The 27,232-nt window shown below is 42.6% G+C and overlaps 1 protein-coding gene across 1 annotated transcript in view; it reads left to right on the top strand.

Moving 5' to 3' along the window:
• LOC149286076 (active breakpoint cluster region-related protein) overlaps window positions 1-27,232 on the top strand; it is a 120,203-nt gene that overhangs the window by 11,295 nt on the left and 81,676 nt on the right. The window contains exons 2-3 of the mRNA XM_089494353.1: window positions 17,550-17,734; window positions 22,447-22,448. Coding sequence (XP_089350479.1) covers window positions 17,550-17,734; window positions 22,447-22,448 — 187 coding nt within the window. The remainder of the gene's footprint in view (window positions 1-17,549; window positions 17,735-22,446; window positions 22,449-27,232) is intronic.

Raw genomic sequence — 27,232 nt, 5'->3', positions numbered from 1 at the left:
CACATTGTAGCACTGCTTGTTATTTCCTGTGTACAGGGCTGTGGAATATGATGGTGATATATAAATGAATAATAATAATAATGGCACATGTTACTGGCTTGTTTGGTACTTCCTGTTTCCAGGAAGCTCTGCGCAGTTGTTACTGAGTTGAAGCAGTTTTATTATGTTCATAGTGATAAACAACCGCATACTTCTCGCCTCTCCTCCTTCATAAAGGCATTTGGACAACTCATACTTGTCATCTTCTCCCACAGGCTTCACTAAATGGCATACTTCTCCATCCTCTCCTATTATGATCCAGGAAGCTCAGAACATCGGCTGTCATCTACTCCCACGTAATTATCAGGTGTACGCATAGCTCTCACATGTCCTGCAGAGACAGCGGCAGCACCCACAGCTCTTATCGCCTCTGTCATGAATATTAGATGCCCACATACTTTTAATTAGCTATCTTTTACCTAACCCAAGCTACATGAACAGCAGTGACCCACAAATAGCTTCTCTTTCCACGAACCCTCTGTTTGTAATGTTCTTGCAGTATCTTGGAGGACATGTTGGCAATGGAAGCATCAAAAAGGCACAGACAATCGGGCAATCACACAGGATAAACACTCTGCTGCTTCAGAGGGAAATTCAGGACATGTTTCCAATAAACCGCTAATTAACAGGTTTCACTTAGCACATAGCAATGCATAGCGATAGGTACGAGAAAACAGTGATAAGATGCTCAGACACAAATCCAAGTCACCCTTTCCTTTGGAATCATAGCATCCACATCGTCGCAGTTATCGTATTATCATGTAGCCCGAGGATACAGTGGAGCCTGCAAACTATTCTAAAAAAAAATAACCAATTAAAGATGCTGTTCCAACCAAAGATAATAGTAGTAATAATTGCGTAACTTTTTCACTCTGTTCATTTTTTATGGCAGCGCTTTCAACCATTCAGTGCCCTATTTTGTATTACCTGCCCAACATATTCATAAAACATATAGAAATGTTTCATTTTGCAGAGCAGGCATTTTGTATCCTTGTGATTGTTGTTAACATAGTACAGTTTTAGCCAGAGCCGGCCTTAGGTGTTCTGGCGCCCTGTGCGGACTACTCCTCTGGCGCCCCCCCATCCCCAAAAAAGAAAGGAATAAAAACTTGTAACAAAACCCCAATCACTATATACTACGCCAAACATTGATGTGGTCTAGGCCTACCACTTCATTGTCTGGCTTAGTAGTAGGGATGCACCCAAACGAATTCTGGACTGAAACCGAAAGTGCAGCATTTACCTGGCCAAAACCGAATATGACCCCCCCCCACACCATAAAAAAATCTAACACTTTTATTTAAAGTAAGTAACACACCAAAATAGGACAAAACAATTAAATAATGTTATATATATATATATATATATATATATATATATATATATATATATATATATATAATATATAATTAACAGCAATCACATTCCTATCATGCCCAGGCATATCCAGATTCCAGGATTTACTCGCAGACTTGGCATGATAGGAGTATGATTGCCCTATCTACCCCTTCTCACTCCCTTCTCCCTATCTACCCCCTCCTAACTATCTACCCTTTCCCTCTTTGAAGTTCACTTACCTTTCAGGAGTCCTGCGGTGGGGGTGCAAGGCCTCTGCCTCCCAGCTCTGTCTGGAACAGTATAGAATGATGGGAGTTATGATGTACTTTTAGAGCATAATTAGATCATGAAAAAGACATTGGAAATGGTACAGCATAACACCCATCACTCTCACACATTTACTAATCCACACATATACCAATCCACACATATACACTAATCCACACATGTATACCAATCCACACATGTGTATACCAATCCACACATGTGTATACCAATCCACACGTGTATACCAATCCACACGTGTATACCAATCCACACGTGTATACCAATCCACACGTGCAGGCCCGGACTGGCCATCGGGCACACCGGGCATTTGCCCGGTGGGCCGGGCCACGGCAGGGCCGCATTTACTTAGGGGCTGATGGAGCTGCAGCTCCAGGCCCCTACCTACGGCCGCATTAACGCAGGGCATAAGGGGCACCTGCCCCTTAAGCCCGCCGCAACTGCAGGTCCGCCACTCTAGGGGGCCGGGAAGTCCCCACCAAGGCCGGCCTTACAGGTCTGCGGCCGCACAGGGTTTAAATAAAAACATCAGGTTTTTTTTTCAACTTTATTTAACATCCTCCATGTGGATGGAGGTTGTTAAATAAAGTTGGGGAAAAAAACCCTGATGTTTTAATTTAAACCCTGTGCGGCCGCAGACCCCTAAGGCCGGCCCTGGTGGGGGCTTCCCGGCCCCTTAGGGCAGGGCCGACCTTTGGGGTGTGCGACCGCACAGGGCGCCACACTCCAGGGGGCGGCGGGGGGCGGTCCGCACCGGGTGCCGCTCATCAGGGGGTGCCGACTTGCGGCACCCGGCACTCCTCCAGAGACGGACAGTAATGTCCGCCACTGGAGGAGCAGGCTCGCAAGGGAGCGGTATCGGAGGTCTTTAACAGACCTCCGGCTCCCTTGAGTAATCACTCAAGGGAGCCGGAGGTCTGTTAAAGACCTCCGATACCGCTCCCTTGTGAGCCGTGCGGCAACAGCTGCTGTACGCCGGGGTCTGTTGTCAGATCCCGGCGCACAGCACTGAAGCCGCGCCCACCGCTGTCCGTGCCCTCTGACCCGGAAGAAGACAGAGAAGACAGAAGAACTGAAGAAGAGGGAAAGAAGAAAGGAAAGGTAGGAAAGCATTAAGTGAGAGTGGATTGGTATGTATGTGTGGTTTGGTATATATGTTGATTGGTGTATATGTGTGGATTGGTATATATGTGTTGTGTGGTATATATACGTGTGGATTGGTATATACGTGTGGATTGGTATATGTGTGTGGATTGGTATATGTGTGTGGATTGGTATATGTGTGTGGATTGGTATATATGTGTTGTGTGGTATATATACGTGTGGATTGGTATATGTGTGTGGATTGGTATATGTGTGTGGATTGGTATATGTGTGTGGATTAGTATATGTGTGTGGATTAGTATATACGTGTTGTGTGGTATATACGTGTTGTGTGGTATGTGTGTGTGGGTTGGTGTATATACGTGTGGGTTGGTGTATATACGTGTGGGTTGGTGTATATACGTGTGGATTGGTGTATGTGTGTGGATTGGTATATGTGTGTGGATTGGTATATGTGTGTGGATTGGTATATATACGTGTGGATTGGTGTATATACGTGTGGATTGGTGTGTACGTGTGGATTGGTGTGTGTGTGTGTGTGTGTGGATTGGTATATATATGTGTGGATTGGTGTATATGTGTGTGGGTTGGTGTATATACGTGTGGATTAGTGTGTACGTGTGGATTGGTGTGTACGTGTGGATTGGTGTGTACGTGTGGATTGGTGTGTACGTGTGGATTGGTGTGTACGTGTGGATTGGTGTGTACGTGTGGATTGGTGTGTACGTGTGGATTAGTATATATGTGTGGATTGGTATATGTGTGGATTGGTATATATGGGTGGATTGGTATATATGTATGGATTGGTATATATGTGTGTGGATTGGTGTATGCGTGTGGATTGGTGTATGCGTGTGGATTGATGTACGTGTGGATTGGTAAATGCGTGAGAGTGATGGGTGTTATGCTGTACCATTTCCAATGAATTTTTCATTATATAATTATGCTCTAAAAGTACATCATAACTCCCATCATTCTATACTGTTCCATACAGTGGCAGAGCTGGGAGGCAGAGGCCTTGCACCCCCGCCGCAGGACTCCTGAAAGGTAAGTGAACTTCAAAGAGGGAGAGGGTAGATAGTTAGGAGGGGGTAGTTGCGGCGGGCTTAAGGGGCTCTGCATTAATGTGGCCATATAGGACCAGCCAGTCTGGTCCTGACTGGGCCTATTTTAAGGTGGGGGCCTGGAGCTGCAGCTCCATCAGCCCCTAAGTCAATCCTGCCCTGCCACAGGCGCGGTCGCAGTTGCTGCTTGCTCCGGCAACAAGGTAAGTAGGGTGAGGGAGGGGGGTGCAGTGAGAAGTGGGGAAGGGGGTTACATAGTGAGAAGGGGCAGATAAGATGTGGAGAGGGGGTAGTGTGAATGCGTATATGAATGAATGAATGAATGAATAAATGTGTGGATGAATTGTGTGAATGCGTATGACAATTAATTAATTCATGTGTGGATGAATTGCTTGAATGATTTGTGAGACTGCATTAATGAATGTGTTAATGATTTGTGTGAATGATTAAATGCAAAGATGGTACATGAAGGGTGGGCTTTAACAATAAATAAATAAATTAATATGGGCTGCTCAGGCTTAAATGCCCGGGCCTATTTTTTGTCCCAGTCCGGGCCTGCACACGTGTATACCAATCCACACATGTATACCAATCCACACATGTATACCAATCCACACATGTATACCAATCCACACATGTATACCAATCCACACATGTATACCAATCCACACATGTATACCAATCTACACATGTATACCAATCCACACATGTATACCAATCCACACATGTATACCAATCCACACATGTATACCAATCCACACATGTATACCAATCCACACATATACACTAATCCACACACATACCAATCCACACACATACCAATCCACACATATATACCAATCCACACATATACCAATCCACTCTCACTCTCACTGAATGCTTTCCTCTTTTCTCCTTACAGCTCCTTTTCCTTCTCTTCGCTCCTCTTCTTCCGTTCTTCCGGGTCAGAGGGCACGAACAGCGGTGGGCGCGGCTTCAGTGTTGTGCGCCGGGATCTTACAACAAACCCCGGCGCACAGCAGCTGTTGCCGCGCGGATCACAAGGGAGCGATACCGGAGGTCTGTTAAAGACCTCCAATACCGCTCCCTTGCGAGCCTGCTCCTCCAGCGGCGGACATTACTGTCAGTCTCTGGAGGGGTGCTGGGTGCGGACCGCCCCCCCCCCCCGCTACGGTGGCGGCGTCGGACCCCGCGGCGGCGCCCCCTGGAGTGTGGCGCCCTGTGCGGTCGCACAGGTCGCACACCCCAAAGGCCGGCCCCGGTTTTAGCTCATCTTTTTGTTCTGTAAATCCAGAATTACTGTCCATTTAAAAAAAGTTGTATTTCTTTTAGATGATTGATTTAATGTGCCTTTTTAATTCTTATTTTTCTGTGTATTACCGATTGCCAAAATGGCTTATTGGGTCATTCATAAAGCTTCATAGTATCATCTGTCTCAGTAATACAAAACTAATCTAACCTTGTTTTTGTGTCAATATGTAGCATGCTACAGCCGTGCACATCCCTGCCTGCTTATTATATATGGCTGCCGCAGTTTGTTGATGTCCGCTTATGTTCTTGTTCTAATGTAATGTGTAATGTGCCTGTGTTCTTACACATTTATTGCCATTCTTTAGCAAACCAATTAAATAGAAAGCTTTATATATTTGCATACCTTTTTTTACTCTCATTCACCGCTGGCTCAAGAGAATTTAGCTACTGAATACTGATCCTAGCCTGGCCATATGGGCTTGAAGAAGGGGGAACCCAGGAACATAAGAAAATATAGGAAAATGTGGCTATTAGACTTTCTAAAATGGAATAGTATATAGTATTGTGCAAAAATTTTAGGTATGTGTGAAAAAAATGCTCCCACTTGGCTACAAGAGGGTGCTGAGACAGGTGCCACGGGTGCACGGCTTCCAGGTGCCCATGTTATGTGACCCCGTGGGGGTAGAGAGGTAGCAGTCGGCAGCTTGCGGGCATCTCCGCAGGTTAAGAGGGGAAGGGAGCAGTGTATGTAGGAGTATGTACTAATCTTTAAGTTGATTACATATTAAAGTACTAACATATTCTGCAGCATATGAGGGTTTAAACAAGTCCAAGTACATGCCCCACTAAATATTTATCAGCATGAACATGGTTTAATATGACACCTTGAAATAACTTAATATTTGGGAGGTACACTAAAGCACAAAAAGAGGAATAATTGTTGAGCATACAAGCCTGATTATTTAAGGTATAAAATAGCCCTTGTCATGAATGGGTTAACTGCGGTACTGTGCTAAGTGGTGCGGCACTGAAGAATAAGCGTCTTAACTGCACATCAGGAGGCAATATATCAAAATAAAAAGCTGGCTCCCCAATTTTTTGCCTAGATCCAATCCAAATTTGTCAAGCACTGGTGTGTGTGTGTGTGTGTGTGTATATATATATATAATACAATCAAAAGGCAGAACTAAAATCTTTTCTCATAAGGAATGTGCATGTTTACTGTTAACGTTCCTCACTCCCCAAAGTAAAAGAAACAGATTTCTTTGAATCGTATGAAATGGTCTTCAGATAGATGGAACCTGTATTACTGGACATAGTCTTGGTCTCTGGTGATTTCTCTGAAGTGCTTTAATGTTTCCGCCTTGTTTTGCTGCCACAGCAAATTTTATCTTCAGGAAATTCCAAGCAAGCCATCCACTCCCTCTATCCTTCTAAATGCAAGATGAAAACTTTGAGAACGATGAACCTGGTTAATTATGGAACAGCTACTAAGTAACATGCGTGGATCATCCCTTTAACTTGGTTGTAGGGATGCACCAGATGAATAGGGAAAGAATAAACAATAGGTACGGTAAATAATACCCCTGGGTAAGACTGCAGTCATTAGACGCAGGTTAAAAGATATATATAATGGATGATAATTAGTAAAACTTTAAAGGGCTGGTAAAGACACTCAGTAAGTCTACCTGTGACCCTGAGCTCTTCCTTCTCCTATACACGACTCTTTGGCCCTGATGTTATATTGCTGTGTGATACTTTGCTGTGCGTTGCTGAGAAGTGATTGCAGGAAGCCTTCCTCCTATGCAGCGAATCCATTACACACCTTCCAAGGTGGCAAACATTTTATAAATGAAAGATAGAAAAGTAAGGTTCAGCATCCTTATAGAAACTGTAAAAAGCACTCATCTGATTTTGCTGGTAAGTGAGAATGGCTGCCATGTGAACAACAAACTCTGATACAAACCAAAGAAACAATTCCGGCAGAAGAGTAGAAACAATAGAAAAGTGAGTTACTGGATATGGTGAAAGTCTGGCATTTATTTGTCTGTTTAAACTGCGTACCTGCGCAGCTTCACCAACAAGACTTATGCGCGGCCGGACCTGGTTTTCAGAAGGATGGTGATTTAGAGGCACGCAGTGGGAACGATACTGTTGGAAAGGAGTCAATCTAAGTGATACAGGTTCCAGTCCATCAAAACGTAGCCGGGAAATATTCTGTGTGATTTCTTCCACACTCCTAATAGAGAACAGAGAAAACAGCAATCCTTTATGAATGTATAAAGACACCACAGGGTAGCAATAGAATTACAAGGAAAATGGCTGCTTTACAGATTCTAAAAACAGTAGCAAACCCAGAAATAGTCTCTCGGTTCCAGAAAAGTCATGCTCTTGAATTATAATTTGCAATGTTCTTGTGCTGATAGTTTCTACGCGCGTGCGCTCAGTGCTGCGGAATGGCTGGAGCATATTGACGAGTGGGACCGTGCATGAGGGGTCCGGCTCTGCTGGGAAAGTTCACATTGTGCCGCTGTCTTTGTAGTGATTTGAGAGAGTGTCGCTGCATGGCGCTTGCTAAGCGTTCTGCGGTGGATGAAAGGTGGCTTGCTGGGGCTGTAGGCTACATTACTTGTGAGCTCTTTATTTTCGCCTGTTTTCAGTGCCGTTTACTTTCTGCTGTATCCCCCAAAGAGAAAATGCTGCTGTAGCCTGTTGCCATGGTGATAGAAGCCTGACTATAAGCAAGATCATGGTGGCTGTGTGCTGTGTCCTGATATCAGGCTTTGTGAATTACTTGTCTTTGGAGCTGGTGGATTGAATCGCCTTTTTGCTTTATAACGGCAATGCTCGAGAAATGACATCATAAAAATTAGACAGCCTGTTCTTTGAGTCTAAACTGATTTACTAGTCCGTTAAGTGGTTAACTTTGAGTCAGTAGTAATCAGGCACAACATAAACTTTGCTCCGTGTTTATTTTATAAATGTATATGCTTTGTTCTCTATTAAAAATTGGTAACCTGTTTAAACCAGGAGGTTTGCCGTTATGTCTCCCCGCGGGACGTTCATCGCAGGAGGTACTGCGGAGTCGCTGCTTCACGTTTCCTGGCGTGGACCGTGTGGACCGCGTGAAGTGACTCGTGTGCAGGCTTTATTATCTAAAGTACTCTCTGGTATTGATCTGTCAGCGCCAGTGACGCAAGGCTTAATATTCAGGAATTGCTAATTCATCCTATGAGCGATATATCAAATGGCACCATGCTGGTTAATGACCGTATTTCACAGGACTGTTTCCATCACCATATTCCATTTGTTTAATAGTGTTAAGCAGGTTTCACATTGCCAGGAACACATCCAGCTTCCCAAAAAGATCTGAGGACGATGGGGCGTAGTTTACACTGAAATTTCAGGGAGCTGGTTGCATGGATTTCATTTCTTTGCTATTTCTTTGTTTCCTACTGCTTTCTGTTAAGGACCGCAGTCCGCCTCATACGCTGTCCACATCATACGCTGGCAGGTGTACAGCCTATAACACAAGATCACGATTAACCCTAAAACATCTAATATAGTCAATATGGGAACACCATCCAAAGTTTTACACGATTTAACCTCTTGATCACTAACCATGCACCCTTTGCCACTCTGTCCCATGATATGCCTTTTAACCCCCTATATGCCAGAGTGGCATATAGGGGTATAAGGCATTTCTGCAGGCAGAGTGGCATATAGGGGCTTAAAGGCATATCAGGGAGGCAGAGTGGCATATAGAAGGGTATAAGGCATATCAGGGAGGCATAGCTTTTATTAAATATGGAAAAATAGTTTACATGAATTAATATTTACTAGTAAAACTTTTTTCCTATAGGGTCATCTTATATTTTGACTTTTTTCCCCCCCTAAATTAATATTCAGATTTTGGGGGGTCGTCTTAGAAACAAGCAAATACGGTAATTTGCTGTAGCATCAATATGCTTCTCCGCAGCCATCTGTCTTGAAAATACTGTTGTGAACTTAATATGGCAGTAGCTGTTTCAGAGTTAGTGAAGGCCCAAAGCTGGAATCCAAACATTATTAATCATGGCTTAAATGTCTCCGCAGGCTCCATGCTAAATGACAGTGCCAGGGAACCTTCCTTATCGTTAACCAGCATGCACCTGCTCTCCTCCTCATCATACCAGTCTGCTTTTGCGTGAAAAAAAATTGTGGTGGTAGCGAGGGGCTTTCCAGCCACTACTGCACAGAACATGAATACATTCCATGCAGTTTTTCCTGCTTACTCTGCCGTATGCATCTAGAGACCAGTGATCTTTAAGGTGCCTTGGCTTGCAATGTCAAACATCTTTGTTTCACATTTATTTCTATTTATGCTTCACCTACTTCTTTTTAGTTTGGCCCTTTGAACACAGACATGTACTGAAATAAAGGTCACACGATTACACTTTGCCAGTTTGCTCTGTAGCTTCATGTATTTCTGTAGCAGGGTATCCTGGGGCCAGCTGCAGTGTTGATTTTAACAGAAACAGTCATTTCTGTGTACCCACGTTAGTCTATTCCAGACCTTGGTTGGCACTACAGAGTGTCTTTTTTTTAGCATGAATGAGTGTTAGACTTGCCAGTATATGCAACACAAAGCAAAGCTTCCTCCACACTGTCTGCATACACACATGCTGGTCTGTCTGTATGTCCTTGTATATTTGTGTGTCTTTCTAAAATAATAAAAATATGCAAAACCGATGCTGCTCTTATAGGTGAGGACGTTGGGCGAATTAGTGAACATACACTATGTGCTGTTAAAGTATGTGGACACATGACCATCACACCTATATCAGCTTGTTGGACATCCCATTTCAAAATCATGGACATTAATATGGAGTTGGGCTCCCTTCTGTGTGACTATAACAGCCTCCACTCTTCCAGGAAGGCTTTCCACAAGATTTCAGAGTGTTTCTGTGGGAATTTGCCCATTCGGCCAAAAGAGAATTTGTGAGGTCAGGCACTGATGTTGGTTTAAGTTGCAGGGCACTTAAGTTCCTCCCCATCAATCTCCCCAAACCATTACCCTTCGCTGGAAATGATGTGCCCAAACCCTGAAAAACAGCCCCAGACCATTATTCCCCCATCATCGATAGGCATATACATTCCAGTAGATAGCATTCTCCTGGTATCCGCCAAACCCAAATTCATCCATCAGACTTAGATAGTGATGAGTGATTCATCGCTTTAGAGAACATGTTTCCGCTCCTCCAGAGTCCCGTGGCAATGTGCTTTATGCCACTTCAGACGGCGCTTGGCATTGTGCATAGTGATCTTTGGCTTATGTGCAGCTGCTCGGCTATGGAAAACCCATTTCGTCAAGCTGCTGACACACAGTGCTGTTGTCATGTTATTCTGTAATCTGAAGTTTTAATCTCTTGAAAACAACAGACATGTTTAAATAGCTCTCTCTGTTTCCATGGAAACACCCTATCTGTACTTTTGTGTCACGACAATTAAGTAATCTCAGCAAAAATTTTGAACCAGGCAAAAAGTTTAGGATGAGCTTCAAATGCTACATTTATTAAAGGGTGTTAAATTTAGCAATGTTGGTTGTTGGGGTGGAATAATCATAAGAATCCTGAAAAAAAGAATTTAAGATACCCTCCCTATGGGTGTTCTTTTTAATTGCTTATTGTAATATATAAACTCCATTATGTAGCATTATTTAGTGTAAAAATAATGTAAAATGAAGAATTTTGGTCAGATCATTTGTAAGATGCACACCTTAGGAGAAGCATACAATGCGTTGTTAAATATTGTAACTATGGGAATCTTGTATAGATTTACTGAAACACTGCTGATAAACATGCTGGCACTAAACCGCTGTTAGCATAACTTTCACTGGAATGGTGTCACAGGAGAACGAAAGTGGCAGCAAAGGTCGCATTGATTTCAGAAACTCAAAATAGATACTGTTATAGATTCACTTGAACAATGCGTTTTAGGTCATGCTCTGTAGGAATCACTTTTATTCGGTTACCCACATCCTCCATCCAGCATCACTGTCGTAGAAATGGTCCATATGAGACGATCTATGTGATCATTATAACTCATTCAGAATGCTGTGCCAGTTGCGTGATTATTAAAATCCAATGGCACTGTGTTTGCATGTTTTACATTGAACCTGTCACCTGAAATATAACAATCTTTTAGTATTATAGATATTTTAATTGTAGACTTACGCTTATTTTTCATGGGTCCACGTGCCAAACTGCTGCAAAATGTAGCTCTTGGTCCTGTAGCGTAAAACAGCTCTGACCCATAATGTCTTAACAGGATGTAAACAATTTAGCACATAGATTATTCCTGTTTGGTTTGGTAAACACCATTATATAGATAGTTTTTGTAGGTGAATGGAGTAAAGTTTGATATTGCTGTTTTACAAACCATTTTATTTCATACTTTCTTACATGTGGGATAACAGGTTAACCATTCTGTAAGTCTTTAATAATTCCTTTCTGTCACCTTTGTGGGTGTGAAAGGTCAAAGCCAAGTTTCAGAGTGCTTGTTTTTATTTATTTATTGCCACGGAAAGATTTGTTAGTGCCTAGAATTGTTTTACAGGACTGGGGCAGCTATGAAAGATTTTAATTAAATAGTCTTCAGCGTGTTAGTTAAATGCCCCTTTCTGCATGTAGATTCTGTTTGTTAACCCCGTTGTTGCTATAGGAGCTGTAAACATATTGCATGGTAGAGCTTTGAGAATTCTTCAGGTTGTCAGGCAGAGAGGTCCACAGAGTTTTGCTTATAACACACAAATTGCCTTTTCCATTTGCCTTCTTGGAAGGATGGACGGGGAAGGACAGCTCTGTAATCGTGTTAAGGACCTTGGATAGCTCCGCGGCATTTGTTGCATCTTCTCCTGAGGAGGAGGAGGAGGAATGTCTGGCTTGGGGAAGAGTAGTATCTGGGAGGCTGCCAGCGTGTGAGACAGAAAACACTGTCAGCTGCAGCCTCTGTTAGTAGACCAGAGTAAAACCAGGCAGTACAATACCGTCTGCGCTGTCTCATTAAGTGGAATCCGATACTCGCTCCCGATCCCACGTCCATCATGTACCATTCCATAAGCTTTTCCTTTCCTCTCTGAAGTCTCCACCCCTACGCACACTTATAGTCATCCCCAAGAGAGCCCCCTGTGCCGGTAATTGACCTGCTTCTGGCCCACATACCCCCTCCTCTCGCATCCAAGCTCATCTCTCAGATGCAGGAGCAAATAAACTGACAGGCAAGGCTCCCGGTCTCCTGTGTGATATCCCCGGATTCGTGGTGCGCACTGGAAGTGAAGCTGCCAGCGGGATCTGCAGAGAGAAGCTTGAATGGATTGTATAGGGGGAGTCTGCAGCTGCATTACACGGCACAGACATTGATGGAGTGGCTACAGGAGCCGGGTGAGTGAGGTTCCTGCAGGTGTTGCTCTCCCTCTGCACTCAATATCCTTTCTGCTCATAGGAATCTTAGTATGGGCAGTGTCATTTTTCTGTCCTTACCCCAAGCTAATGACTTATGATAACAATGTTGCTCGCTCGCATGGAGTAGTGCATGCCATGATTGACTGGGATGACCCCTTCCCTCCTCACATCACATGTGTTGTGTTTTGTAGAGCGGTGACTCCTGTTACATTGGTCACGAATCCCACCTAATTATAGGCCGTCATAAAGACATTTCACAGCCCTGTGCACAATACACTGCAGGGCTGGGAGCCCACAGAGATTAGTTGGCGAGGACAGAGAGATGACAGGGATCTTACGCCCTTTATGTTTGTAAATAGTGACTGTTTATGTAATCTTGCATTAATACGTGCCCGCAACAACTTCTGCCCTTAGACTGCTATTCTCATAACCCTTAGCCCTTAGGGAGTTGTAAGCAAACAGCTTGAGGGCCACTGCTTGCCCATCAGTGTAGTATTTTATTAACCTCTGTGATGTAACACGGCCCCTCAATGGATTCCTAAGGTACCTTGGGTTTTCAGCAGTGTCACAAAGTCCTCTGATGGCATAATTACTGCTATTCAGTACCTTAGTAAATAGTAAATTGTGGCCTATATTTCTAGGTATACATTTTCTGTTTGTGGTGAATGGGATGTGAGTGTAATACTAATATGCCTTGCCTTTAATTTTGTTAATGGGTTTTCCAAGTAAGCAGCATATCCTTGGAGACTCGAATCTGCCATCCCTGTATAGTGTGTGTGTGTGTGTGTGTGTGAATGGCCAGCGACATTCTGCTGTGACGGCCGTGTCCGTGGAACGCTGTGTGTTTCTTATAATAATATAGAGACCAGACCTTTATAATTTGTATAATTTGCTTGCTGTGTTTATAGAAATGTCACAGAACTTAGTGATCGCACCCCAAAAGCGCCTATTAGCATATTTTCCGCCAAGTATATGTGATGCCGCTAAATTTAATTTCTCAAACATCATTTTATTGGGAATATTAACTCTGCCCTATGTGGTCTTACAGAAGTGTTTGGGGATATAATGTGTGTATAATATGAGTATTATGTAATCAGAGCGTTTGGTGCCTGTGAGGATACTACAAGTTTGGCATTGAGAGCCTCGCGTTGAGTCAGTGCCTGCCTTCATCACAGATCACACGTAGCTTGGGTGACGGCATCGAGTGTGTGATCAGATTCGTAAGGACTGTGATTTATTAAGGCGTCCTTCATTGCCGTTTCCACTCTTTCTGTTTACTGAGTTGGCGTTTGAGCCGAGTGGAAGTTGCTGTACCATATAGGCTGAGCTGGTAGGAGGCACAACCATGAGTTTCTTTCTCATCGAGTACACAAGTCCATGTGTACTACGGACGCTACAGGCGTGGTTTGCCTGGGGCCCTCAGGGCTCGGCCTTGGAACTAACCCTGCTATTACTAACCCAAGTGCACACGAAAACATTATGAATGCTACTGGTTAACTATAAGGTTCATGGCATAAAGCTGTGTGCTGAAATGGTTAAGCCAGCGGCGTATGCCTTTGGGGATTCTATGAAATAATTATAGTCCTCCCACGGCTTATCACGCAAACGCAAATTTTCTTTCTGCTCATCTCTTCCTGAGGTTCTTTTTTAACCCCTTCATTACTATATCAGAGCAGTGGTTTGGGCATCGAATGAAGGCATGTAAAATCCTGTATGAGCCCCATGAGCATTTAACCCAGAGGCCAGCTTTGGTGAGCTGGGTTGAGCCGCCGTTACCCTTTCCTATACCTGAGTACAGCATGCCATACCACATCATCATGCGATCGCGTTACTGTATAATTAATCTTCGTTGTCATTTTCAGAATTTATCAAAATGAATGCCAGAAGCCTGCAGTACTTACCAGATAAAGAAAACATGCGGTTTTATTTTTCTAAATCCTCTCTGAGCTACTAATTTGGTGGCAGGGCTTGTTTTCTTATTGATACGTAACTAAAGCTAAACTAAACTAAAGCCCTAACTTGGCCGAGGTTAGTGAGTATATATATATATGTGTGGGTCTGTCTGTTCCACTCTTTCCTTTGTATCTTTAGATCTTGCATTTTGGTGACATTTTATACCCACCAAGCATCCCGAGACATCAGAAGGGGAAAGAGTAACAGACGGTTTTGCGCCTTAAGTGTGGAGGGCTCAGAATGCTCTAGTTATATTATTATTATTAAAGTGACACTTCAGCCATTATGGAATGTTTTGTTTGTTTTCTTACTCCATGCAAATGCATCCGAATCCCCCCTATGCATTGGCACTCTGTTCCCACCCCAGGAGATGTTTGCCCGATGCATCTCTTGCTTACCAGCGCAACATGATAATACCTGCTGCCAACCTCCACTGTTATAATGCAAAAATAACAAAGTAAAAATAAAGTAAAACAAATATTTTGATCAAACTGAAATGCAGAAAGCTACACTTAGTTCTCTGAGAGACTGTCTTTATCTCCTAGGATTTTTTTAACCTGTCACATGCTACGATTTATCATACTAGATATTCAATAGCTAATAATTAAGGCTTCTGCTATGGTAAATGGTTGGACCAAGGACACTTTGTATCTTTTGCTACCCTTCCCTGTTGCAACATATTTTGGCCTGAATGACTCTTTCCCCCATAGGGCCGCCGGAATACGATTAGCTCGTGGCTGTGTCGGACACCTGTAATATTTACTAGTTACGGTGCACTCAGTGGGGAAAGGCTATTGATCGGGATGCACACGCTTCACTTACTTTACGTCTGCCTCTTGCTTTTACTGATCATTAATTATGCAAATGAGTGCTTAGCTGTTATGGAAAGTATAGGTGTGTGATAGATCGGCGATGGAGAAGATGCTTCGGGATGGCTTGCACTTATCCAAGTCCTTAAGTCTCTCTCTCTTTTTTGAATGAAATGCAGATTTAAAAAAACAAATGTTTTAAACACCGGTGTGTGGAGTAAATGTAGCTCTATAGAGACCTGTGTGGAGGTAATGACTGAGAAATATTTACTTTAATAATTTTACGCAAATAAGGAAACACTCCCAAAGTTGGCAATGTGAATGACTTCTGGAGTTTATCAAGCTCTGAGTTGAATAATATTTTGCTCATGTAATGTTACGCAGAAATTAAATTATATCCCGGATATATAATTAGCGCCGGCAGAGTTCTGCAAATATCCCTCATTCTTTAACCCCTTTAAATGGTCTGCTGAACTAATCTCCGTCTGAGTGCACTTCAGGCATGCTGCCTAACACCTGATTATAAGCACAGAAGTCACCTGATTCAAAGTCTCTTTAAAACTTCAAACACTATATAAATGCACTTTGGTCTTTACAGATACACGGGATGGGCATGAAGCTATCCTGAATCAAGACCAAGGACAGATTAAGGTCTAAGCCTTTGTATCAAGGAAAGTGAGCCCACTAAATGTTTTTTTTTTTTTCTGCCGTCAGATTCTGTGTTTCTGTTCGATGTTAAGGTATTGTTTTTGGGAGTGGTGTATTGTAAACGGACGTATATGAAATAATGAGCAGGAGAGATGTCAATATATCATACGGTTTCCTTAACCGAAATGTCAGTTGCTTCAGGAAACTTGTTCAAATTGTTATGTGATGCACTACTTGTGTCCTGTCTACCCATTGTACAGCGCTGCGGAATATGAGGGCGCTATATACGACCATAAATAATAATAATAACTTTGAATGTTCCTAGCACCTGATCTGTACGCTGATTTTAAATATTTATTTTGCAATGCCTTTTGCTTTAAAGTAAATACACACCAAAAACCCTGAGAACATCTATCATGGTAGGATGGCACCCTGTTTATTCTTTGAGAGACTCCAGTGACCTCTGCAGATTTCGTGATGGGAAAAGCATGTATTGAACTTTTGTGACAAAGATCTGTAGCCTTTTGGAGCGTCGGTGACCACCTGCCAACGCCGCTTTGTGTCTGCTTAAATCTGTTTTGTGTCTGCTTTTGTGCGCTTAAGAAAATCTACTCTCAACAGTAACTGATTAGTACTTTACAAAGTGCCTGCCCATTTGCTAAAATCCTGCATTGAAGGTTGCCATGGTGATGCCAGTTCCAGGGGCTTTGGGCCTATGAATTAGAGTTAAATCTTAATCGTGTATATATATATCTAAAAACAATATAGCTCTTCTGAAAGAGATTCACAACCACGCAAAGGAGAGAATGCCTTCCTTTTTGGATGTATGGTAGAGCGGTTATTTAAGGAAGAGCGGGTTTTTTAGTATGGAAGCCGTGAGCCCCTTCACCCCCCTTCTTGTCTCCCAGTGACTCAGAGAAGGAGGCAACGAGCGGGGCCCGGAATAGCTCTGATGCTGTCATCTGTGGACAGCCGCTGATTTTCCAGTTTTCGCAGGCTTATCAGGCTTCCCCTAATCCTTTAGTCGTAGTTTTTGCTGTTTTGGAGGTGGCCAGTTGACTTCTGGAATCCGCGATTAGCTGCTGGACTGGCTCTTCTGCTTTCTTCCCCTCCAGCCTCTGTTTTTTCACTCTACATCCCTGTCTTTTCTTCCTTTTAAATTACAATTGTGTTTTTTGCCTTTTTCGAGGAAAGGGAGAGAAAATTACCTCCCCAGTCACAAGCGCACTTCTTTTGATTTACGTCTTGTTTTTCTTTCTTGCACTTTTTCTTTATTCGATTAGTTGCTTTTTTCTCTTTAACCACCTCTCTCAGCCCTCCCTCGCTAGCTGTGTTTTCTGATTGTGCCTTCGTTCCTATATTGTTTTTTTTTCTTTCACGTTCTTAGCTCTGTTCTCGCTCATTCCTTCATTCCCCTTCTTTCTTTCAACCTAGTTTTTTTTGTGCTGTTGCTTATCTCATTCTCGTTTTTTTGCTTATCCTCATTTACTCATCACTCGCCCCCATCTTATCGGGAAGCGCAGATGCCAGAATGACCCCCAGGCACAAACCATACCCTTCTTCTCTGGCTGCCCTGATTGAAGGCACTCAACGGCCTTTCTTGTTCCTCGTCACAGATTTCAATTACGGCACAGACGGTTTTGACGCCGAAGGGAATGAGGAGCAGAAGAGCTCCCGCGAAGGCTCGGAGACCATGCCCTATATCGATGAGTCTCCCACCATGTCTCCCCAACTCAGCGCCAGGAGCCAGGACAGTGTGGATGGGGTCTCTCCTACCCCCACCGAGGTGTTGCTGCCAGGGGTAAGACAAGAATGCCTTAAAGTTTTCTGTTCCTTGTTTGACCTTTTCTGCTGCCACCAATCATGGAATTACAGTATTTGCTTATGAGGTTGTTTTAGATACAGTGATGTCTTTATAAAATGTTTATAATTTGTAAAGGATCTTTTCAGTGTAAACATGTGTTTAGAGCTTGTACTGTAGGCTAGTTGCATCCAGACCCTCACATAAATCATCAATCTGAAAAAAAAATGACCGTGGCTTAAGTTCTATTTGTCTTTAATAACATACGGCAGATTGCCAGCCTCATCGCGACAGGATTTGCACTATTTTGGTTATATCACTCACATGTTTTCTAGCCCCAATGTAGTTAACTGTGAATTGTAATTAAATAGCAATTAAACCACTAGATTAATCTCTTTGCTGCTGTGGTACAGAGTATTGAAAAGTAGCCAGAGGCAGAGAAAGGCTTTAACAACATCAAACTGAAGAAGCATAATGTATCTGAGACCCCTATATTTGATAAATGCAGGAAAGTGGAATGGTCCCCTTGCAGTCACTTTATGGTGGCCACCAATGATGAGGCGCACAAAGGGACTTTTACAAATGAGTAGAATTTATTTAATTCAGTAATGAGCGCGTCATACAAGTCTGGACTGGTAAAGGTCTTGTATGATTCGCTCTTTATTGACTTAAACTTTCTACTTATTTGTGAAAGTCGCGGTGTGCTCCTCCTCATGGAATGATATGACTGCTGGCTTGTGGATGCACCTGGGCGATGGTGATTCCAGAAGGCTGTGTGTCCTGGTTATATATTTATATTTCACTTAGTTGTGTTGCCTGCCTCTCCCTTTCCAGACTGCTTGGATATCCAATATGTCAGAAATTACTCAGATCAGACATAGAGAAGTAGCTTTTCAGATCTTTGATATGAAGAGGAGTGAAATCTAATCCAGCCACGCAAGTCTTATGTAACAACTGAAAGCATGATCTATAGTATGATAGCTAGACCAGACCTTAGGTACCTGCGTAATGAAATTGTTTTCATTTGGTTTAGACATCCCTTTGCCTTTCCCTCAAACGCAGTGGAATAAACAGAGGGTAAAATGAGTATTCATACACAGTATGTTAAAAATCTTACTGTGTATTCCAGCCCTCGTTTTTATTATATATATAAAACCAGTGAATTACTCTTTCAGCGTTTTATACTCTGTGTTATAGGCATTTATCTATGCACTGCAGAGCCCTGTAAACCTATTGGGTACGCAGAATGCTACATTTCTCTAGTGCTTGTTTTCAGCTTCTTTACTGGGTATGCGCTGATCCTTTTGCTGTTATGAGAGTAAGGAATGTTTTCTGTAGCTTTAGATTTTATGGCTGGATGTTTTTTTTAAAGTTATTATTCTCTATGCTTATCAGCCCCTATACTGCTGCCCATGTCTCACTTAGATGTTTTATGATTAGTATTGCTTTTGACAAAAGGGAGAGGGGAGACTCTCAAACGCTCGTCCTTAAAATGGAATTAGTCCAATTAAAACGGAATTCTATATTGCACAACTCCTTTTTTCAATCGAAGGTTTTGATTTCTTCATCGACTTTACCTCCTCTTAAAAACATTGCATTGAAGGACCTTTCTGCTGGTATTTTTAGAGTATTGTGGGAAGATACATGGTCTTACAGATGAAGGGCCAGGGGAAGAAGAATAACTGCTCTTTGGTAATGATAAATAGGGAGCTGGTCCCAAGCTCTTGTCCTTAAGTAACTCTTCCCACTATGGCTTTCATTACATCATGATTTTTATCATGATGTGATGGTTCCTTTTATTTCCTTTAAATGCTGTTTTGCCAATAAATTGTTCAATACGTACGATTAGTATGACTTAAATAACCCACCCATGCGCTCCACACATCACTATAAAATAAAGGACATAGATGTTGTAAAGTGAATTGCTATAGATTTCCAGCTTTGTTTACAATGCACTTTGTTGCAGAGTTGTGATCACCAGTGCTCTTTTATGACTTTATGACTTTCGCTATTTAGTTATTTGATCAACAGTATAAAGTTGTTTTTTGTGTTTCAACATGTTTATTCCAAATTTATAGAGTATAGGCTAAGCATTTAAACCATAATGGTCATTACACAAGAGTTTGCCATATAATATTCACATTATCCAGTGATAAACATTGTTCAGTGTTTGAATGTTGAGAGATGAGCTGAGTGAAGTCCAATATCTCCGGTAGCATTTGTTTATTGACCGTCTCGTTATACAGTCTTGGATCTTCATGCATGCATACATTCTGGTCACGTGGTGCCCTGAGTACCCATCGATGCCAAAGGTTGATCAGGATTTTAGCAAAGAGAAGAAAACCAAGAAAAACAAACTATTCAAAACACTGTCGTGGACAACTTCACTTTCATTGTATTTTTAAGACCTCCACATCCTATCCTAACACTTCTAGTGAAGGGTTTTGCCAAGTTTCTCCCTGGTCAGGACTATTTTTTTTTTAAGTAATAACTTTTTGCTCCAGTCATCAGCAAAGCAATATGTATTTGTGTCTGATGTCTTTTGTTCAGTGGAATGAGTTGCATTATACCAGGGCTGCCCAGCTTGTGGTCTCTGCATCCCCTTTTAGCCCTGTGCTCTGTATTTCTCAGAGGTGCACAGAGGGCAGGAGCTTCTTACCCCTTCCTGAGGACAGCCCTTGGAAAGAGCGCTCTCATACTTCCCCGGTGGCTGATACTGCTGTTCTGTCCTTAAGCACACCCCCCACTACTTTACCTCCCTACAACCTTTAATAATATGTATATATTAAAATGTCATTTAATAAGCAGCCATCAAACACCATGTATAAAGCCCTGTCCCCACCTCTCCCACCGGCAGTGTTTAAAACCTCCGGAGAACCAGGGTTAGAGTCAAATGTGTTTCACATGGCGGCTGGGCTGGAGAAATACTTACTATAAAGAAACAGACACGGCTACAGCTACAATGCTTTCGCTTACCAGCAAAACCAAAGGCTCTCAGTGAAATGCCACCCACCTCTATTCAGATTTTAATCCTCCTCCCCATCTCCCCACGCTTTTGCCTCTGGTTTTGTACTTGGTAAGCGTCCAGGATCCAGCGACACTTTTGACAGCTTTCCAAAGCCAAAGATCCTTGTCATAAATGTGCAGAAACACTGATTTCAAGTTGGGGTTGATGGCAAACGATTGGGCGGTTGTATATTAAAAAAAAAAAACATTTTAGCAAGATGTCCATTAAAAGGTGGTATTGTCCTGTTGGATGGTATTTAAAGTCCCTCTAAAGGTAGGCAGTGGGTGGATATACTTATATATATATATATATTATATATATTTGACCTTTCATGGTCCGTACAGAGGCTACAAGGTCTTTGGACCAAGTGCTGTTCATAAAGTCAAGCTGTATATTGCTTCAGCATATTGCTAAATATGACTTTCATTAAGGTTGCCACAGAAACGCGCCCTACCTGTACTGCTGGACATGCGTTTCACCTACATAGGCTACACGTTTATGCACGATGTTATGGCCGGCAGGGCTGTAGCACGCTGTGATACTCATACCCAGAAAGCATTCTGAGCTCCCAGAAAAGAGGGGCATCAAGGGAGGGAAGAGGGAATCGGGTCCCAAACGAGGGACTGTCCTGCTTTAAAAGGGGCACATCGAAGGTATGAGGTAATAAAAACAGCAGCACAGCTTTCCTATTCATCCTCTGTAGAAGCGCTATACTACCTGTTTTAAAATATAGCATAACAAACAATTTATACGGCTTGATCTGGCATTTTAGTTTGTGTAATTCTGGCCCGTTTATATTTTCATTCACTCACTGGCCACTTTATTGGGTATGCCTGTTCAATTGCTTAACACAAATAGCTAATCAGCCAATAACATGGCAGCAACTCAAATTATTTAGGCATGTAGATGTGGTCAAGACAACTTGCTAAAGTTGAAACCGAGCATCAGAATGAGGAAGAAAGGGGAATTAAGTGACTTTGAACGTGACATGGTTGTTGGTGCCAGACGGGCTGGTCTGAGAGAAACTGGTGATCTACCGGGATTTTCACGCACAACCATCTCTAGGGTTTACAGAGAAAATATCCAGTGAGCAGCAGTTGTGTGGACATAAATGCCTTGTTGATGTCAGAGGGCAGAGGAGAATGGGCAGACTGGTTCGAGATGACAGAAAGGCAACAGTAACTCAAATAACCACTTATTACAACCAAGGTATGCAGAATACCATCTCTGAACGCACAACACGTCGAACCTTGAAGCAGATGGGCAGAAGACCCCACCACTCCTGTCAGCTAAGAACAGGAAACTGAGGCTACGGTTTGCACCGGCTCACCAAAATTGGACAATGGAAAACTGGAAGAACGTTGCCTGGTCTGATGAGTATCGATTACAGCTGCGACATTCAGATGGCAGGACTTTGGCGTAAACAACATGAAAGCATGGATCCATCCTGCCTTGTATCAATGGTTCAGGCTGATGGGGGTGTAATGGTGTGGGGGACATTTTCTTGGCACACTTTGGACCCCTTAGTATCAATTGAGCATCGTTTAAACTAAACAGCCTACCCGACTATTGTTGATGACCAAGTCCATCCCTGTATGACCACCGTGTACTCATCTTCTGATCTCTGAGGAATGTTTCCAGCACCTTGTAGAAAGTATACTACGAAGAATGAAGGCAAAAGGTGGTCCAACCAAGTACTAGCAAGGTGTACCTTATAAAGTGGCCAGTGAGTGTAATTGTAGCTTCTAGTCATGTGACCAAAAAAATGCATTGGCAGGTTGAAAATCTACATTATCATAGTAGCATAAAAAAGTTAATTTAAGGTTTGTGTTTTATACAGTTTAAACAATTTGAAGAAATAAATAAATGGCCATGTTCGATAAATATGCAGCTCTTAGTATAACTAAATTATTTTTATTAAAACTCCCTGTGGTTTGTACTTTTGGGTTTAAAGGTTCACAGTGTGGAAGCTGACTCCTCTCCCTTTTCCTCACCGCAACTTACAAAGGTTGCCTGAACCTGTAATCAGTCAAGTGCCTTTTTTTCCTCCCCAGATCATTGTGCAGCTGAGCCGATTTGAAAACTGCAATAAATTCATCTTGCGTAATTCATAAGCATTCCTTCTGAGTAACCTATGGAAGCCGCCATCTTGACAATTTTTCCACCACATTGGGGTAAATTCACTAAAGTGACAATTGTCAGGATGGTTGTGATTTTAGCTCCATGACTCCACCGTACATTATTAAGCTTATGCTACAGGAAGAGCTTGGCCGTCCCTGTATTATGTATCAGACCTGTCCAAAGAGGCCAAAAGATTCAGACAATTTTTTTGGCTTAGTTTATGTCCCGGAAATTTAGTTCCCTGTCCATTTGGTTCAGCCATTTTTAATTTGGCAACGAATTGCCGAATTTACAATTTACCGTAAGTTTGCAATTCATAGGAAGACTATTATATATAGTTAAATCAGTAGGACTTCTTCCAACGTGTCCTCACACGCTGTATTATACAGTATACAGGGCCAGCTCTGCCCTTCACACTGGAGAAACGTACCCGTGTTGACCCTTTTTTTATGAATAATAAAGTAGGGGAGTTTGAACCACAATTATCCCTTTAGTGAATAACCCCCACTATATTATTTCTCCCCTGTCACTGATTGTCGTTAATGGTTTCAGTCTGCGTTTGTAAGGATGGGCGAGGAGAAGAATCGCTTACCATTAATTGCCTTATTAAACTAAATATCTCCAAAACCCATATCTAGGAAATATCCATGGTCGGCTCCACGGCGCTCCCTCTGTCCCGGGGATGTCGCTGTAATAAGGTGTAGGGCTAGAAGCTTTCACACTTTAATGGGTCGTGGAGTAGTTGGTGAGTAGGGCAGCGGGGAGCGGGTGGAGATGGCAGTGGGGGATGTTCACCAGATACTGAACTGGCAAGATCCCCAGTATGCCAAAAACCTGTTTGAATAAATGAATTCAGGTTTTGTACCAATAGGAGGAGAACTTAATGGGCATGAAAAATCATGAAGGACATGAGAACAGAACAGGACGTTCAGATAGCTGCTCCAAGTGGAATGTTTACAAATATATTGCTTGCTTTATTCATTGCATAAAGAAATAGCCCCCTGAGCTCCGAGGCAGACCTATTGTGTCAGGAAAGCATTTGAGGGCCCCCCTAAGAAGCCTTTCTCACAGGAAGGTAAAGCCATAGTTCTAAAGGGACAGTCCAGCCATCATGTGTACCTTAATGCACACGTCCCCTTCTAAATGATCATCTTCTTCTTCTTGTAAATGCATGGAGGCATTCTTTATGCATTTGTGTCTTGCCGGTGCATTGCGTTATACTCACAGCCAGCCAGCTCGATGCTCTAACGGACGCCCTGCGCAGAAAGCCACAGAGGGGGCAGTGCGCTGCAGCTTCTCCTAAAGGTAATTAATTTTTTTTTGTCTAAAGAAAGATAAAGGAGGCAGATCATTTATATTCTGGAACAGCCCAGTAAAGGTATCCTTGGGAACAGTGGGCTGGTAAAAACTTTGGATTCCTGGGATCTGTTGCCGCAAAAGGTCTATCTAGTGCAGTCATTATCAGGTGTTAATTGTTCCCTGAAATGAAGAGGCTTAACGAGCTGGAAGGGCTGTTGGTTAATGACCATTGGTCCATTTTCAGTGTTAATGGCTGAGGAACAGTCTCAGCCCCGCTGTCTGTCGTATCCTAGCAGTGTCAGTTACTGGTTGTAGAGGTGATGTGCAGCTCTGTAGTGGGTAATAGCGCTGGCTTCATTTGCTGCCTCTCACTCGCTCTTCCCAGTATAATGAAGTGCTGAGGGATCGGAATACAATAGTGTGTACGTGCCCTCGCTCTCTAGCTTACCGCATGTTTTCATGCGCGAAGGGTTGCTGCAGCCGCTCTTGGCTTTGGTTGAAGTGGCAGCGTGACTAGACATTGATTTAAGGAACTGCAGCGTTCAGCCGAGGGAAGCGGCCCCTCTCACCCTGATGTGACACAAACCAAAAGATTGCTCAAATGTCTGATTTGAAAGCATTTTCCCTGGCGGTTATCCTCGTGAATCCCTTTTGTCTTATGTTTGGAAAGACTATAATGCACAGTATTCATAATTCTCATGGTTCTCATTCTCATAGAATGTCAGCTAGCAGTGAGTGGGATGTTCAGCCCTTTTTTAACCCTTTAATTACAGTGAGGTTACGATAGTTGAGAAAAGCCTACTTTCTGTCCTTTCAGTTATCCAAGCATTTAAAATGCCCACATCCTTTGATTTTATATATATATATAATGTAATAATATGTAATGTAATATATAATGTATATATTATAATGTTATGTGCCAGGTGGGTCAGGCAGCTGCTTGGGGTTCCTTGAACAGGGGCACTGCCAGTCACTCCAGAAAATACCCCTGATGTGTCGAAGTTTCTCTGGTACGTGACCGCGGTGCAGCAGATGCCTCCATAATGTATGTGGGGGGTACACAAAAGATCTGTGCCCTCGTTATCATTGTAAACGTATAGGAAAGACATGGCGTGAGCGTGGGTTGAGGGCCGTCCTGGTCCACTTCACGGAAGCTTGGCCATAACGACCAGTATATTTGCAATGCTGATCCGCAAAAATTTGTATCCATTTGTAGAATAGCTTTTTAGGATTAAATAGCACCTGTTATAAAGGAGGAAACAAATGTGTTCCCTGCTTTAGAAATATTACTGTAAATATATCCATTTGAATTGTGCTTCTATAGATTTTATTCATCTAGTTTGGGGTCTCTGAATAACAAATTCTATAGTAATTTTTTTTTTTTTTATAGGCACAGCCTTAATTATACATGGAGGTGACATTGTTTTTTAAACACATGTATGAGGCGTACCTTAATGAGATTGATAACCGTTCCGGAATAAGACAAACACAGGGTGCTGGGCAGTTTGTGGGTTCAGAGTCCTGCGCTGTTCTTAGTATTTACTTGAAGCAGGTTTTGGCCTTTGGTGAGCCAGCCGTAGCGTCAGCGGATCAGTCGTCCGTGCGGAGGATTATTTAGAGTCTGCGGCAGGACCGAGGTGGAAATGTACAATGATTTCTCTGCAGCTCCTCGCCGGCCAGACCTCCATAAAGCTGATGCTCTGTAGCCCCCGTTTTCACCAACGTGTGAAGTAAACCCCAGATTATACACATTTACAGCCAGAGAATTTTCATCTTGCTTTTGTGTTGGAATTTTCTCCTTAATCCACTGGTAAAGTTTGACATTTATGTGTAAGAAACCTTGTTGAGTGACTGCATGCGGCGTAATATACGTAGCACTGCTGGGATATTGTGGTTGATACGTTTCATGGATTAACCCCCAAAGAACTTTAACATCAGAGCTCCTCCGCTTACTATATGTGTGTTAACATAAACATGAAGCTCTGGGGTTTTCCTGCCACTTCAAAGAGATGCTTCTATAGTGTTATATGGTGCGCACTATATCAGATAGCACAAGAATGTCATACTAATTATATAATATAATAATAATGGTATACCGTAAATAAGGCTATTCTAAGTAATTAGAATAAGGCACTTCTTGCCACGTCACCCTCTGCTACATAGAGGGCTTTTTGCATGCTGACACACATGGCACGCAGGGCTTTGTTTTGTACCTGTGTACGAAGGAATACGGCATACTCAAATCTTCAGGATTGTTTTCCCCCTTGTGGAGAATAAATGGAATATATATGAGGATGGTGCAGTTTTTCTTTATGGTTTGCAGAGCTGCATTAACCGGGGAAAGGCTTGCAGTGTGGCGCCATCTAGTGGAAATCTGTGGGTACAACGAATATTTCATGCTGCATTATTTATTTATATTACGTCGCCATTGTTCCAGTACTCGGTATGTTAAGTGTTGTCATAAGCTAGCCGGGTAATGACAGCTGATGGTCATAACCGTCTCCTTTCTGTATTTATATTGATCTCAAGGAAGTCACGAGCTCCTAGTGAAATGATTTCCTGTTTAATCTCATGAGAGGAAATATAAATGGATTCCTTACTGCACCATGACAATCAAATGCTTTGCTGCTTAATCCCAAAGGACTGTGTGTGTTCCTATAAGCATACCTGGGATCTCTCTAAAGGAGCTGATATTAACACTTTAGTAGCCCAGTATGCAAATTCTATGTCGCAACCCTTCAAATGTGTTAACCTAATTTGGGTCCATGCCTTGTCATTATTTAACGATACACTTTAATTAAGTCACCTGCATTCAAGCAGGGATATCAACCATAATATACTGGCAATGAAAGCACCAGTTGGGAGTCTTATATGCAGTCACAGCAGTGTAGAAGAGGAAGGAGCCACTTTACATGGAGATTGGGACAAAAACACACACAATGCCAACAAAACTACAGGCATGTCACAGTTTCATGGATGGTCACCAAATCGCTAGAACGTTTGCATAAACCTGAAATGGAAACATCTTATCACAATAAGCTTGGTAAACTTACTTCTGTGACCTAGTTATC

Source organism: Sceloporus occidentalis, unplaced genomic scaffold (assembly GCF_023333645.1).
Source record: "Sceloporus occidentalis isolate IW3139 unplaced genomic scaffold, rSceOcc1.0.p SCAF_72, whole genome shotgun sequence".
Lineage (NCBI taxonomy): Eukaryota > Metazoa > Chordata > Lepidosauria > Squamata > Phrynosomatidae > Sceloporus > Sceloporus occidentalis.
The sequence above is the reverse complement of the archived record's forward strand: the minus strand, read 5'-3'. Positions and strand labels throughout refer to the sequence as shown.